We start from the raw sequence: 15,527 nt of genomic DNA on the forward strand, positions 1-15,527 counted from the left end.
CCTCTTGCTTCCATTCTTTCCACCCAAGTCACCCACTCTCTTTATCCTGTGAAATCAGACTCCTGAGGTGAACAAGAGCTTAAAAAGTTTAATGGGGTCACCTGGGTGGCTCAGTCAGTTAAGCAGCTAACCCTTGATTTTAGCTCATGATCTCAGGGTCCTGGAATAGAGCCCTCCATCAGGCTCCGGGCTCAGCAGGGAGTCTGCTTGGGGATTCTCTCCTTTCCTCCCTCTGCCATCCCTCTGTCCCCCACCGCTTGAGTGTGCCCACTCTCTCTCTCAAATAATAAATCTTTAAAAAAATAAACAATAAGGGTTAATGGTCTCCCTCCAACTCTTCCCGTTGAACATGTATGTTAGTATGTAGAGATTGTTTTCAGAATAGGTGATAATAAAAGGGCAGTGTTCAGAATACTAAAAGCTGGAATGTAAGAATGAGGGCCCCCTCCCCACCCCCCTGCCAGGCAGCCCAGCCCCAGTGGCTCAGCAGTTTAGGGCCACCTTCAGCCCAGGGCATGATCCTGGAGACCCGGGATCGAGTCCCGCTATCAGGCTCCCAGCATGGAGCCTGCTTCTCCCTCTGCCTATGTCTTTGCTTCTCTGTCTCTCATGAGTAAATAAATAAAATCTTAAAGAAAAAACAAAAACGAATGAGCCCTCCCTTGAGATCCTTTTATGGCTTCCCTGTCTCCATTTTTAATACGTCAGCCTCCCAGGATTACTCCAGAGACTTCCCTGCCTCTAGCCTTCCATCTAGGTAAATAGAGGGGTTCACCGCAAGGTGGGGAATGTGTTGCCATATTTCCTGCGTGTTGAAGAAATCTCCCAAATCTCTAGTGACTATTGGTATCCTTAACACAGTAGCTTTGACTAATATATTTGTCTCCTAACAAACCAGCCTGGCTGTTTGTTTTGGCCATTCCACATATCTTCACAGAAGACCTAACAGAGTTAGTATGATCGTAGGCTAACGACACCTATTCATTCATGGCTGGTCTTAAAGGGCAGACTTGGTTATAAAGCTGGATGACCAGAGTTTGAAGAACTCTTAAAAGAGAATGAGAGAGGGCAGTGTCTTTTAGAGGAAGCTGGAGGTAATTTTTTTTTAAGATTTTATTTATTTATTTGAGAGAGCAAGATAGAACAAGCACGAGTGGAGGGGAGGCACAGAGGGAGAAGAAGAAGTAGACTCCTTACTGAGCAAGGAGCCCAAAGCAGGACTCGATCCCAGGACCCCAGGATCATGACCTGAACAGAAGGCAGATGTTTAACGGACTGAGCCCTCCAGGCACCCCTGGAGGTAAATTCTTTGTAATATAATTTACCACATGTTATTTGTACACCCACTCTCCATTTAAATGATAAAATTTTGTACATTATATTTTCATAAATCAAGTTACAGAAGTAATTATTTTACCTGTTTATAATTCATATTCAAAGTGCTTGTGTGTTTTGAGAAAGTTTATTTGAAGGGCTCACAGAATACCCACTCTTCACATAGACTTCCATAAAATGGTCTCGGCAAGCAGGTTGTCACTAACAACTTACTTTATTCCAACATAAAATTAAACAAGTGGAAAAATAACTCCCAGTCCCCTCAAAGACACAGTTGCATGGTTTGAAGAAGGCAATTTAAAATCAAGATCACAACTATGATGTGTGGTGAAGTCCCATTTCTTTGCTTTCAGCATGTTCTTTTTTAAAACCAGAGTGTAGCTTCACACAACTTTAAACAAGTAATCATTTTCTCTGAGCTGGGAATGGATGATAATTCTGTATTTAGATATTTCTAATTCTAGAAATACTTCTACAACTATCCCCTCTCACTCTGAAGTGCCCCCAGGTAGATAATAATTTGATCTATGCTAAAAAGAGATCACTCTAAGAAACAGAATAAATAATAAATACTTTTCTCAGATGTAAAGTTTCAGTAGCTCAATAAATACCAGCATTCCTGCTCTTGCTGAGCTGTTTAATAAATAAGCTGGAGCTCTGTTTCCAAATGCTTTAAATCATCAATGCCATTAAAACCAGAATGGAAAAGCTTCAAGTGGTGATGGCTGGGTTTTCATCGTGCTTATACACATTAACAAAGTAATCCCACCCCAGTTTATATTTTTAAAGCATAAATTCTCTGAATCTTGGGTGCTTTGCTATCACTATATCACCTCTTTCAACCATCTCTTGAAATTGTAAAACACTGACCTGTTAAAGGCAGAGAAAGTGGCCACCCTGAGCCATGCTAGAAGCTGATGTGAGCAGCTCTGAATTAAAGACTCCCCTTTTTGGGTTTCAGTGTTCACTCAAGGAAAAACAAGTAAATTTGTTTCTGTTCAACATACATTCTCATATTTGTCCTATCTTTTCTTTAGGTAAATAAAAATCCTCAGTCATGATCCTCTTCCAGTGCTCATCAATCAGCTACCAGTTCTAGAGTTCTTTTAAGAATTAATTTTGGCTTGTGCTTATCATGGAAATTAAACCTTTATGAAAGATCCTGGTAACATTCTAAATAATTGAGTAATTTATGTGCCCAGTAGTTTTTCCTTCTAATGAGCTAGGGGATCTAGTTAATTTCTAGGACTCCTTTAGCATGAAGTTGCAATTTACTAGAATGATTTTTTTTTAAGAGAATTTTTCAACAGGTACAGACTGAAGTTTTTGTGTTAGTTATAATTCTTTTTTCTGACTGGTGCTCATGGCAGAAGTAGAACTAGTTTAATTAGTTTTATTTATTTATTTATTTTCAATCAGGAAAACTTAGACTACATTTCTAGAAGGCACCTGCTGCTGTGGGGAGTTGCTTGGTCTTTGGTGCCCCTTGCTACCTATCTGGTAGAGGAGCAGAGGGTTGCTAGAGTACCTTTTATAAGACCCGCTGTGTCCACAAACACTGCCTGCAGGGAAGGGAGTTCATGAGCCCATAAAGTATGAGATCCCAATCCCTGTATTTAGTGCCCTCTGCACCCTGTATCAGCTAGTAGCATTTTAAAGATGCTCTTAAATAGACATGTAAGGGCCAGAAAGAAACTTTACAAATATGCTGGGGCCCTTGACCTTCATTTCACAGCTAATCATTGAAGCTATAAAGCTCTTAAAAGCCTTGCCCTCATTTTCTTGGTCCTAAAATTTTACCAATCTGAGTCCCAGTATCATACTCTATAAATACACTCCCACCTCATTTCTCAGTCCCCAGATGAAGATCTTAAACAGACTTGTAGGCTTCTAGCAGGGATCTTCCTGACAAGCATGCAAGCCAGTGTAGCTAGGAACAGTTGGGAGCAGCAGGCTGGTCCTTAACATCTGGCTTCAGGAGCAGGGCTGGACTCCAGGTGCTTGCGCAGGTGGTTGGCAAAATCCACCTGAGTCTGTGATAAGACCTGGTTGATGATGGTCTTTGGCAGCCATCCCTAGAGTAGAAAATTAGAAGAATTTGGCCATCTTATGGGTGATGTTCGGCTGTAGAAACCTCTGTGCCCTATCACAAACATGGGTTACTTAGGGCTTGGTCTTCAGCTCTGTTTATAGATGCGACCTTAGAGTTGACCAGGAGGACTGCATCCCTACCCTGCTGTCCTGACAGTGTAAGAAGCACAGAACTACTCTCTTCCCAGGTGTGTGACTCTGAGCTAGCAACCATATCTTTTGGGGCCTAAGTTTCCTTCTTTCCACATTGATAACTGCAGAGTTGAAATTTGATAGAGGTAAAATGGAGCTATTGTAGGCTTTTGAGGTGATGGAACAGTAGGCCATAACTTGAGCCTCTTCCCTCCGACAATCTGCATTTTGAATGTAAGAGGATTTTCCCTCTTCCTTGTGGGACAATATGGGAGTGCCAAAGCCAGTTTTTCTCCCCACCACCCACCCACTGAGCCATCCTGTGCTCCTCACCTTGAGGTCAATGCTGAGCAGCCAAGTGAGTTTGGTCTTTGAGGGACTTTGAGCCAGTGGATGGAGCACCATGCACGTGGGACCATGCTCACCTCTGGCAAGTGAAGAGAAGTCAAGTCAGGAGAACCATGCAGAATTCTTATGCTGCCAACTTAATACTAGTCATGCTTCTCTATTACCTTGTCTTTTCTAAGTCTCAGAAATATTATTTGCCAAGGGTGATATTTAACAGTTGGCGTGGTTACCAGCTCATCAGAACAAATGCCAAATGGAGCTGGAGCCTGGAGGCCTCCTGTGGTGCCTTTTAGTTGCTGAACACCAGAGAAAGGGTCCAGGGTAGTGGCTGGGGCCCTGGGAAACTGAGGCAGCAGCTGTGTTCTAAGTGGTATGGATTACATTTTAATCGACAGTATGTTCGGTCATACCTGAGCATACCAGCTAAACCTCAGCCTTGCCTCATATTTTAGAAAATTACTAAGGTGTTTAAGCTCTCTTGGAAGGTCAGGACAAACTGGCTATGTAAGTAGGGCCAAACTTGTCTTCCTTCCCTACTATGGAAAAAGAATACTTCTGTGTGAAAGCAAGCTGAAGGAAGAGACCAAGGACTGGTTTCTTGGAGCTGAGGATTCATCACACACCTGGTGGGTGCATGCCCACAAGCCTGTGTTTGGGAAGAGAGGTTTTGAGGGACGGCCAGTATTACCTGATGACACCTTTCTGCTCAGGCATCTCCCCGAAATGTGTGGCCATGCCAGCCAACACACAGGTGGAGCCTCGGCGCTTGGCACAGCGCACACTCACAAAGTCCCGGGGCCCCACCAGGTTTCCTGCTGATTCTGCAGCCAGCTCATGGGTGATGACTGTATCTTTTCCAATCTTCTGCAGGACCTACCAAGCCACAGGGAGCCAGAATCACTGCTCAGCCAGTGCTGGGTCTAAGGCACTACCCACAGCTTGCGGCCTCTGTGGCACACCTTGCAGACTGAGTTTCTGTGGCTTTCTGCCACTCACACCCAGACTCTCCTTACCTTGACCTCCTTGACATTCGGGTTCCACTCTCCCATTGTTTCCATGCGTTCCACAAGCTCTTCATAAAGCCTCTCCATGGGCTGGTCCACCACCACCTCCAAACGGAATACCTTGCCCACATCTGGGACCACCTTACTGAGTACTTTGTCCCCATTTGCCTATCAGGGAGAAAAAATTAACTTCAGGATAAAGGTTAAAAAAAAGTATTCCTAGCGTAAGGCACACAGGCAAGGCAGGCAACAGGTAGGGAAGTGGCACACACAGCTCCAAGCTAAGCACTAAGAAGCCTAGCATTACTTCTGATGAAAACAGTTGCTAATCTTTCCTGCCACAAGCCTCGTGCATCTGCCGGAGCTTTAACAAGCAACCTGCCTGCTCCTGGACCCTTTTTTCTTGGTGGTAAATGCTGTTGGGTGTGGGTAAGTCCAACTGTAGAGGCCCCTACTCAACCTCAGAAGCACAAAGTTCTGAACGAGACAAACCTGGGAGTGGGAAAGTCTGCTCCACCACCACCTAATTACATACACACCATGCCAGGTGGGATCTTAAAGACATGTTCAGTCCAGTACCTTGCCTTACAGCAGAAGGATGTAGGCCCAGAGACCCTTAGCCTAAGGGCATTGCTGGACCTACACCCCAGATTTCCTGACTCCCAAACCAGTGGTCTGCTAACTCAGAACTTGAAGGGGAGGGTTTACCTAAACTTTAGGCAACAGGCGGCATGGAAGCTTTTGGGTGAAGTACAGCCACAAGAGTCTCAATGGAGCCAGTGGCCTTGAACATGTGCCTGTTACTGGTTCCCATTCAGGATGTGGTGCTCAGGAGCCAGGAAACTCAGAAGGCCTCGGGGTCCAGCCCTGTTGTGGCTGAGCTCAGATCAGCCCTGCAAGCTCAGCTGTGAGGACGGCTGAACAGCAGCAGCACTGGGCCTTGGTACTGACTCTTCTGACCAGCGTGGTGAGGCCTCCAATGCATGCAGGACCGTTACTGTGTGGTCCCTGGCAAACTGGGTGTACAATGTGTTTGGAGGGTAACTGAGGATCCAGATGACAGTGTTTCTAGAACACCAGTCTCCAGGATGTCTGTGATGGGCAAAAGGAGTATCTGAGGATGTATTCTTGGAAAAGGAGAATTTTCAAATTAAAACTAGCACTTGGCAAATGAGGCAGGAATTCTGAGGCCTTGAGGACAGCAGAGGAACAGTGAGGAACGTGGGTTCCTCCAGGCCCACCCTTACCTGCTGGCTCTCCTTCTTCCAGCCTTCCTGATTGCTGAGGATGCCCAGGGCCTTCTGCATGGCTTCCTCTCCCTGCCGGATATAGGCCAGCTCCTGGTCGCTGTAGAGGGTTTCTTCCAGCCGAGAACCTAGATACACAGCCAAGGAGAGCCCAAGTTTGCCTCTGTTTCCCTGGCCTCCCTTCGACTTCCATCCCTTGGAATCTGGGTCTGCTCTTTCCCTTGAAGAGCCAAGACGAAAGCCATGGGGTCAGGCTCACAGGCAAAGTTAGACACACAGCTGCAGCTGACAGGGGTCTGGCCTTCAGGAACTCCAGTCCCATCTTCTCAAAGTAAGTGAGTGAGGCCAGCTTAGGGTTAGGGGGAGGCGGGGGTGGTGGGAGGGAACCAGAGCAGCACGCACGAGCTCGAGCTCGCACCACTGGCACAAGTCCAGAAGCCTGGGCTTACCAAGCAGAGAGCTCCGACGCTGAACCTGGTTAATCCACGCACCTGGGGTTGGGCCCCCCAGCGCCCTCCGGTTCAGCTCCTGGCCGATGGCCAGCATAGCCTGGTGCCTCAGGCCTGTGGAGAGCAGAGGAAATGGTTGCTTAGGACAGCAAAATACCCCTAGAGGGCGACCAATCCACCTCTTCACCTTGCCACAGATGAGGAAACACTTGGAGAGGGAGGTGACTTGCTCAGGAACACAGATCCCTAGTGGGGACCGGAACCAGAGCCAGGCCATCTCCCAGCCCAGGGCTGTTACTCTGTGCCAGGCTGCCTCCTGGGCCCAGAGTCTACCTTCCATCTGGGTGGGCCAGGCCTGGTCCTGCCTGGAGGCAGGAGCTGTACCAGAGCCCAGGGAAGTTTCCTTCTTGAAAGAGAAGCTTTGTTCAACCAGAAAAAATCTGCTGCCGAAGGAGAATTGAAGACCCCCATCCCCTGTAGTCTGTGTAGCTGTCAGCAGCCGGGGGCCTTTGCATGAGTAATTGCTTTGTGTGCCGCTGGGTCAGAGCGAGCTGGTCTTATTGATCTGGTGACAACAGGCCCACTGCTGGTACAAGTCTTCCAAGCATGGCTTCCATCTGAATGGAAGCCGGTTCAATCCAGTGTAACAGGAAAGCACTCGAGATTGGTTTGTGTACCATTCAGTGACCGCAGGGGATTGACTCTGATGACCTGGAATCTTGATGAGCACCGCAAAATCAGGCTTCGGTAACTGGTTCTGCCTCCCCATGGTACATAATAAGACTTCCAGCTGCACCCACTTTCTCTCTTTCCTCTGCTCTTCTCTGGGTTCCCTCTCCCGTCTTTTTCTCCCCACCCCGTCCCTGCGCATGTCTCAGGCTTGCCCACACGGCCCGCTGGAAGTCGAGGCTCACGCCCACTGCATGCACCGAGGCTGAGACTTTCCTGGTAGCCTCCGCGCCAATCTAGGCAAAGTCAGGACGAGCTCAAGAAAAGGTGGGGCCCCAGAGAGGAGGGCAGCAGTGACAGGATCCAGAAGGGACACAGGTATCTAAGCATCCAGCCCAGCTGTTCACATGGGGAGCTCCAGAAGGGAAGTGACTGGTGCAGGTTGCACATGGGATCAGCGCCTGAGGGGCCCGCTCCCCAGTCCCGCACAACCACTCGGCCTGGGCACCCGCAGCCCCTACCCCGGTCCAGGGACCTCACCCTTCATGTTGCGCACGTGTCTGTAGGAGCTCCCTGCACACAGCTTAAACGTGGCTAGAAGCATGGTTTAAGGCAGTGGGGACAGGCAGGGGAGCGCTGCTGTGGCCACTGGGGCTCTTGCCTCTGCTCTCCAGGTGGCTTCTTCCCTCCTGGCCGAGCCCAGCAGGGTCTGCCTCTGGGTCCTGCAGCTGTGGCTGGGACCAGCCTGTGTTCCTGTCTTAAATGCTCCCCGGCTGAAGGCTGTGCTTTATCATCCGGAGATAAAGCCATCACTGGCTGTGCAGAGGAAGGGGTCAAGGATAGAGGGATTGCCTCACAGTGTGGCTCTGGCCATGTGCGGGTTGCCTGGGGGAGGCCGGTGCACAGAAGGGAGCTGGGAGATTGGTGCCAGACTCCAGTGGATGGAGGGGGGGGAAGCTGCTGAGGCCAAGGCAGTTTGGAACAAAGCCTACACCATCCAACTGTGCTTTTCAAATCTCATGTGGGGGTGCTGCTTAATATGCAAATTTCTGAGAGGTGTCTTGGGTGATTCTGTGGGTTAAGCATCTGCCCTGGCTCAGGTTATGATCCCAGGGTCCTTAGATTGAGCCCTATATGGGATTAGGGGGCCGCTTTCTCCCCCTCCCTCTGCCTGCCACTACCCCTGCTTGTTCTCTCTCTGTGTCACATAAATAAATAAAATCTTTAAAATAAATAAATAGGGCAGCCCCAGTGGCTCAGTGGTTTAGGGCCACCTTCAGCCCAAGGCATGATCCTGGAGACCCGGGGATTGAGTCCCACATCAGGCTCCCTGCGTGGAGCCTGCTTCTCCCTCTGCCTTTCTCTCTGTGTCTGTCATGAATAAATAAATAAAATCTTTATTAAAAATAAACAAACAAACAAACAAACAAACAAATAAATAAATAATAAAATGCGGATTTCTGGCCCCCAGCCTTGGAAACTCTAGATTTAACAGGTCTAGAATTGAGGCTTTAAAACTCGTATTAAAAAAAATTTTCCAAAAAGAAAAAAAAAATTTCCAGGTGGTTGCCATGTGAATTGCATGCTACTCTTTGAGAAACATTGTCCTGGTCTCTGATGAAATCTTTTCCTTTTAAGATTGAACTTGAGGTTGCGTTTAAGCTGGATTCACCCGGCAAGAGTATCAGGAGTCCAGAGGATCACACTAGTGTGGCCCCTGGCCCAGGGCCTGCCTTCCTTGGGAGAGCGTTCTGGGTTCTGTCACTGCTGCCGCAGGGGTAGGGAGGACAGGCCTAAAGAGCAGGGAGCAGTAACAGGTCCCCAGTGGCTCTTGCTGTCTCCCTCACAGCAGAAAGGATGGAAGTGACAGGACCTGCTCAGAGCAGACCTGGTGCCCAGAGCCCATGCAGAAGAGTGAGTCCCACACCCTCGGCGGCCTATCAGGCCCCATGAGGAGTAGGGAGGAGGGTCCAGCAATCCAGAGGCTCTTGTCCTGGGCTCCTGTCTGAGCAGTGGCTGCCTGGAGGCCCTCCAGCTCGTTTCTCGAGGCCCACTGTGGGCCCTCTTCCTCTGGGAAGGAAGCCTTCCTCCACCATCCCAACCTTCTGGAATGGCTTATTCCTCGGACTCACACCCTCACTCGTCACACCACCAGATGGGTGCATCGCGTCGGCCCGACTTGTATAGTGGTTTGTGTGTTTGCTTGTCTCTTCCATTGGACTGTTTCTCCCCGAAGCGGGTGCCTTGCCCGCTTCTCCTCAACACCTGCACCCCGCCCCCTCCCCGCCCCGCACTCAGCTCCAGGCTGGGAGGGCACAGAGCAGGCTCTCGCTCCTCGGTTGGGTGACGGGGTGGGGGGGTGCAGGGGCGGGGCCGAGAGGGGTGGAGGTCTGTCTTTGGCTTAGGAAACGTGCCTGCAGGCTTTGGGCCCTTGCAGCGTGGCAGGGAAGGGGAGAGGCCTTGGCCTCCGGGTCTCCAGCCCGCGTGAAGGTTGCGGTGGTGGGGGTGGAGACTTAAGGTTCAGGGCAGGAAGGGAAGGCGCGGAGGGCGAGCTGCGGAGGCCGGGGCCAGCCCCCGCGCTTCTCCTCCGCGCGGGTACACGTGCGCCCTCCCGCACATGCGCCTCCGCGGCGGCGAAGCGGAACCGGCCGCGGGTTATTCCCGGGCAGGCCGCGGAGATAATGCTCAAGGCCCGGCTGCTGCCATCCTGGGGGGGCGGTAAGGGCCGGGAGCCAGGAGGAGCCGGGCTGGGGAGGTCGCAGGGCCAAAGCGCACAGCTGTTGCTGATGTCAGAGGCGGCCACTGACTGCAGGGGGGGGTGCTGGTGACCTCCCCCAAGGCCGGGCCCTCGTCTTCCTTCCTCGTGGTTTCCAGGACCGGTGACCGGTTAACCCTCCCTGTCCCTGTGAGCAGCGAGGTGCAGGAGACGGGTCGGTCATTTGCTGGGGCCCCGGAGTCCTCTGTATCTGGCTTGGCTTCCCGAGGAGGCAGGAGACCCGGCGGGCCGCAGGCCGGGGAAGGCGACCAGAGGCGTGGGCAGGCGGGGCGGGGCGGGCGGGAGGCCCGGGCCGCGGGGCCGAGGCAGGGCTGGGCGCGCAGGGTCGCTGCGCTGCGCGCGAGGGCAGCCAACCGTGTGGAGTCTGGAGGGACGAAGGACGCGACACCTCCCGGCGCAGGGAGAAGGAGGGCTCCTGAGGAAGGGACGTTCGAGCTGAGTGTGGAAAGTGTGGGTAGGAGTTGCTGGGTTTGAGGTGGCGGGTGGGGTGCGGGGCGTTCCCGGGGAGAGCACGGGCCAGCAGCCCCAGGAAGGAGGCACCCGTCGCAGGCGGGGAGGAGTGGCGGCGGGTGCAGGACCGCGCAGTACCAGGGCGGGCGCCCGAAGATTCCTCGGCAGGGCAGGGGGTGGGCTCCCCGGGCCTGGGCAGGCGGGGCGGGGCGCCGGGACGGCAGGCGGCGGAGAGCTCGCAGGTGTCACACCGGGGGTCACGTAGCGACGGGCTCCGGCCTATGCCCCCCCCCCCCCCCCGCTGCCTCTTGCTTCGTGATTGCCAGCCGCTCCCTTCTTCCTTCTGAAATTCCTGACCTGTGAAATGGGGGTACGTTCTCCTTTCCTTTTCCCTTGTATGGCCCTCCCAAGGGGTGGTTCTAAGGCTGCGATCAGGTGACGATACATCAGGAGCCCACGAGAGGAAGTCCAGACCTCTCAGCGCCACGTCTGGGCCCCCCAGTGGCTCACACCCTGGCTGTCTTCTCCAGCGCCCACGTCCACGTGCAGGTCGCTCACAGCATCACCTCCCCTCAAGGCTTCCCTTCCTCCCACCTCACTCTGCTTCTTTGTTTCCTTTTCTTTTTCTTTGTTTCTTCTTTTTAAAGATTTTATTTATGTGTTCATGAGAGACACGGAGAGAAGGCAGAGACACAGGCAGAGGGAGAAGCAGGCTCCTCGCAGGGACTGGGATGGGGGACTCCATCCCGGGCCTCGGGATCACGACCGGAGCCCAAGGCAGACGCTGAACCGCTGAGCCACCCAGGAGTCCTTCACTCTGGTTCTTTAACTAGAATTCAATACTTTTCCCTTTGGGCCACCTTGATAAATGTGTATCACAGTATCAGTAAGACTACTGCCCGGTCCGCCCCTCCCTCCCACACACCTCGTTTTATTATTTTATTTTATTTTATTTTATTTTATTTTATTTTATTTTATTTTATTTTATTTTATTTATGAGAGAGAGAGAGAGAGAGAGAGAGAGAGAATGAGGGGGAGGGGCAGAGGGAGAAGGAGACTCCCCATTGAGCAAGGGGGCTGGCCAGGCACCCCTGAAAAGACTTTTATCTTATTTTATTTTAAATATTTTATTTATTCATGAGAGACACAAAGAGACAGAGACACAGGCAGAGGGAGAAGCAGGTTCCCCACAGGGAGCCTGTTGCAGGACTCAATCCCAGGACCCTGGGATCAGGTCCTGAGCCAAAGGCAGATGCTCAACCACTGAGCCAACCAGGTGCCCCAAGACTATTATTTTAGAGCAGTTTTAGGTTCCCAGCAAAACTGAGAAGAAGGTAGAGATTTTTTATACACCCCCTGCCCCCACACAGGCAAGTCCCCCTCTTTTACACGTCTGTAAGCTCAATAAAGACCTGTAAACTCCACTAAAACTTGGATCCTTTGCAAATTCTCAAATCCCCAGCGCTTAGCACAGTGGTAGTTAATTGATACTGAATCAATGTTTAATGGATGATTGGAAACATAGAGCCTGGTACCTTGTAGATTCTCAATAAATACTGATTTTCTTCCATCTCTTAATGGTGGTCAACCTGGAAGTAAGGGCAGGTCCTGGGCTGCTTATAGGGTATATGCTTATTTAGGATCAAAAGAATGTGGTATTTCCCTCCCAAGGCACCATTGTGAGGCGGCAGCAGAAAGTCAGGGAAGTTTGACTCATTGGCCTTGAGGTAATTATGGATTACCTCCCTTTAGAATACGTTTTATGTCATTAGTATCTTAATTTTTTTAAAAGATTTTATTTATTGGAGAGGTGGGCAGGGGGTGGGGGTGACTGGGTGACGGGCACTGAGGGGGGCACTTGAGGGGATGAACACTGGGTGTTATTCTATATGTTGGCAAATTGAACACCAATAAAAAATAAATTTATAATAAAAAATTATTTATTCATGAGAGACACAGAGAGAGGCAGAGACACAGGCAGAGAGAGAAGTAGGCTCCATGCAGGGAACCTGACATGGGACTCAATCCTGGGACTCCAGGATCACGCCCTGAGCCAAAGGCAGATGCTCAACGCTGAGCCACACAGGTGTCCCAGGATCTTAATTTTTAATCCGAGTTAGCCAACATTATCTCAGAAGGTATCCTTATTTGTACAAAGGAGACTGTTAAGTGTCAGTTCATCAAGGGAATGAAGTCGATGCCAAGAGTCTGGCACATGTCAGGGATTCAGATGATAGTAGCTGACAGCTGGACACTCCTTCTGGGCCAGGCATGATTCTAAGCTCTTTATGCATATTAGCTCACTTTATCTTTATAGCCACCAACCAAGGAGTTGATGCTATTGTTGTGCCGATTTTACAGATGAGGAATTAGAGGCATTGTGCTAAGCAGCTTGACCAAACTCAGACAGCTATGAAGAAGCCAGAAGTCTAGTCTGTGCTTTTGGTTACACAACTTAACCTTTAAAATTTTCGTGTTTCTGGGGGCACCTCGGTGCTGCAGTCAATAGAGTGCCCAAATCTTGATTTTGGCTCCGGTCATGATCTCAGGGTCTTGAGATCGCCCCAAGTTGGGCTCCATACTCAGTGGGGAGTCTGCTTGAGATTTTCTCTCCCTGTCCCTCTGCCCCTCCTGCTCTTGCATGCATGCACTCTCTAAAATAGGTAAATAAATCTTTAAAAAAAATCTCATGTTTGTCTCTGGAACCAGGGCCAAGAGTTCCCTCTCATAAGCTATCATACCTGGGATATAGTAGTCATTCAACAAACTTGGAGCAATGAATGACTTATTCAAATTATATTTGGTCCCTTGCTCTCCCTTCACTCTCCATCTCCCGCAGGTGAGCCAGGCTTTGGGTCTCCTTGCCCAGAGATTTGGGCAGGGAACACCAAACTTTCTGCCTTTTGGAATAGCCTAAACCAGAAGCTCAAACTGAAGGCGGGTAGGCTGAATTTTTAAGATTTTATTTGTTCATGAGAGACAGAGACAGAGAGAGAGAGGCAGAAACATAGGCAGAGGGAGAAACAGGCTCCATGCAGGGAGCCTGATTGCAGGACTCAATCCCAGGACCCCGGGATCACTCCCTGAGCCAAAGGCAGATGCTCAACCGCTGAGCCATCCTGACGTCCCAGGTGGGCTGAATTTAACCCAGAAGGTTTTTTTGATTTTGCCTCTTTTGACCTGTACACTATTTTAAGAAAATTTTTAATTCATTGCCAACATACACTACAGTGACAGGAAACAGATCAGTGGTTGCCAGGGAGTGGGAAGGAGGGAGAAGTTAAATTCAATGGGGCAGGGTCATGGGCACCTAACTATATGTAATTAACTCATAGAGCTGTGCACTGAAAGAGGGGATTTTACTGAGAGTAAAATCTTAGAGATAAATTCTCAGGCCATCTGGATATATAACCTTGAGATACACTGAGCCCTTGTTCTTTTTGTCCTTGCTACAGGCTAGCTAGCTGCCCAGAGCAGCAGCATCTGAGGCCGTTTCCTACCGCTGGGTCCAGCCAAGTGGCAGCTATGAAGTCTCTTGCTCTCCATGGTGGGGGGGGGGGAGGGGAGGCGCAGGAGGATGATCCAGGGGGCACTGGAGGGTGATCTGCAAGATGGGAGTAGGGGGCTGCTGTTGAAAGGAAAACAAGCTGAAGAGTATATTCTTTTCTTCCAACAACCTTGACAAGTCCTCCCCTACTCCCAAAGTCCATGTTTCTCTGGGATGCTCTTCCACACATTTTTTTACACCATGTATCTCCATTCCTTACACCTGAAGGGCTGTGGTCTGCGGTGAAGGCTGCCCCACAGTAAGAGCATGTCTCCACATTCAGCATAAGGATCTTGGGCAGCCCCGGTGGCTCAGTGGTTTAGCGCCACCTTCAGTCCAGGGCGTGATCCTGGAGACCTGGGATGGAGTCCCAGGTAGGGCTCCCTGCATGGAGCCTGCTTCTCCCTCTGCCTGTGTCTCTGCCCCTCTCTCTCATGAATAAATAAATTTTACAAACAAAAAAGTATAAGGATCTCTACTAATTACTCCTGTTGGCTGCTTGGTGGGTCCAGTTGTCATGTTCAGTCTCACTGGCAAAAACCTGGCATCTCTTGGATTTAATTTACAGTTGACTTTTTGTTTTTTGTACAGTTGACTCTTGAACAACGTGTTTGAATTATGCAGGCACACTTATAAGTGGTTATTTTGATAAATCTAATATAGTACTGTAAATGTATTTTCTTTTATGACTTTTTATTTCAGAAAGAGGGAGAGGGGAGGGAAAGGGAGAAAGAATCCTCAAATAGATTCCTTTCTGAGCTCGGGCACCCAACACAGCGCTCAGTCCCAGCATGGGGTTAGATGGCAGGACCTGAGTCAAAACCAAGAGCCAGCCACTTAACTGGCTGAGTCACCCAGGCCCCCCCCTTGTGTGATTTTTTACTAACATTTTCTCTAGCCTACTTTATTGCAAGAATACAGTATATAATACATATAATATACAAAATATGTTAATCAGGGGATCCCTGGGTGGCTCAGCGGTTTAGCGCCTGCCTTTGGCCCAGGGCGCAATCCTGGAGTCCCGGGATCAAGTCCCACGTCTGTCTCCCAGCATGGAGCCTGCCTCTCCCTCTGCCTGTCTCTGCCTCTATGTCTATCATAAATAAATAAAATCTTTAAAAAAATATGTTAATCAAGTGTTTGTTATTCATAAGGCCTCCAGTCAACAGTAGGCTCTTAGTAGTTAAGTTTTTGGGGAGTCAGGAGTTACATGGGGATTTTTGACTGTGTACAGGAGGGTGTGTTCCTAACCCCTCTATTGTTTGTCACCTTTAGGAATCAACTGCATTGGTAGAGCATGTGTGCATGTGAGCTTTTATCACAGCTGATATTTCCTGCTCAGCTCACATTAACCCCACAGTAACAGCTCAAGACAACTCTCCTGCTACTCTTTCCTTGATTAACTAGCAGGGTTGGTTTTAGCTTAAAGCTGGAGGGTTGTTTCAGCATTGGAGCATCAGCCTGCAACATCTACCACCA

The 15,527-nt window shown here is 49.9% G+C and overlaps 1 protein-coding gene across 1 annotated transcript; it reads right to left on the minus strand.

The window, feature by feature from the left end:
• Positions 1-3,296: 3,296 nt before the first annotated feature.
• Positions 3,297-7,879, minus strand: STAR (steroidogenic acute regulatory protein). Its single transcript, XM_055334669.1, has 7 exons — positions 7,816-7,879; positions 6,607-6,720; positions 6,158-6,285; positions 4,920-5,078; positions 4,595-4,779; positions 3,892-3,985; positions 3,297-3,410 (listed from the first exon to the last, which is right to left on the minus strand). The coding sequence occupies exons 1-7, from the start codon at positions 7,877-7,879 to the stop codon at positions 3,297-3,299; spliced, it is 858 nt and encodes a 285-aa protein (XP_055190644.1).
• Between the last annotated feature and the right edge of the window lie 7,648 nt (positions 7,880-15,527).

The sequence above is a fragment of the Nyctereutes procyonoides genome, unplaced genomic scaffold (assembly GCF_905146905.1).
Source record: "Nyctereutes procyonoides isolate TBG_1078 unplaced genomic scaffold, NYPRO_anot_genome, whole genome shotgun sequence".
NCBI lineage: Eukaryota > Metazoa > Chordata > Mammalia > Carnivora > Canidae > Nyctereutes > Nyctereutes procyonoides.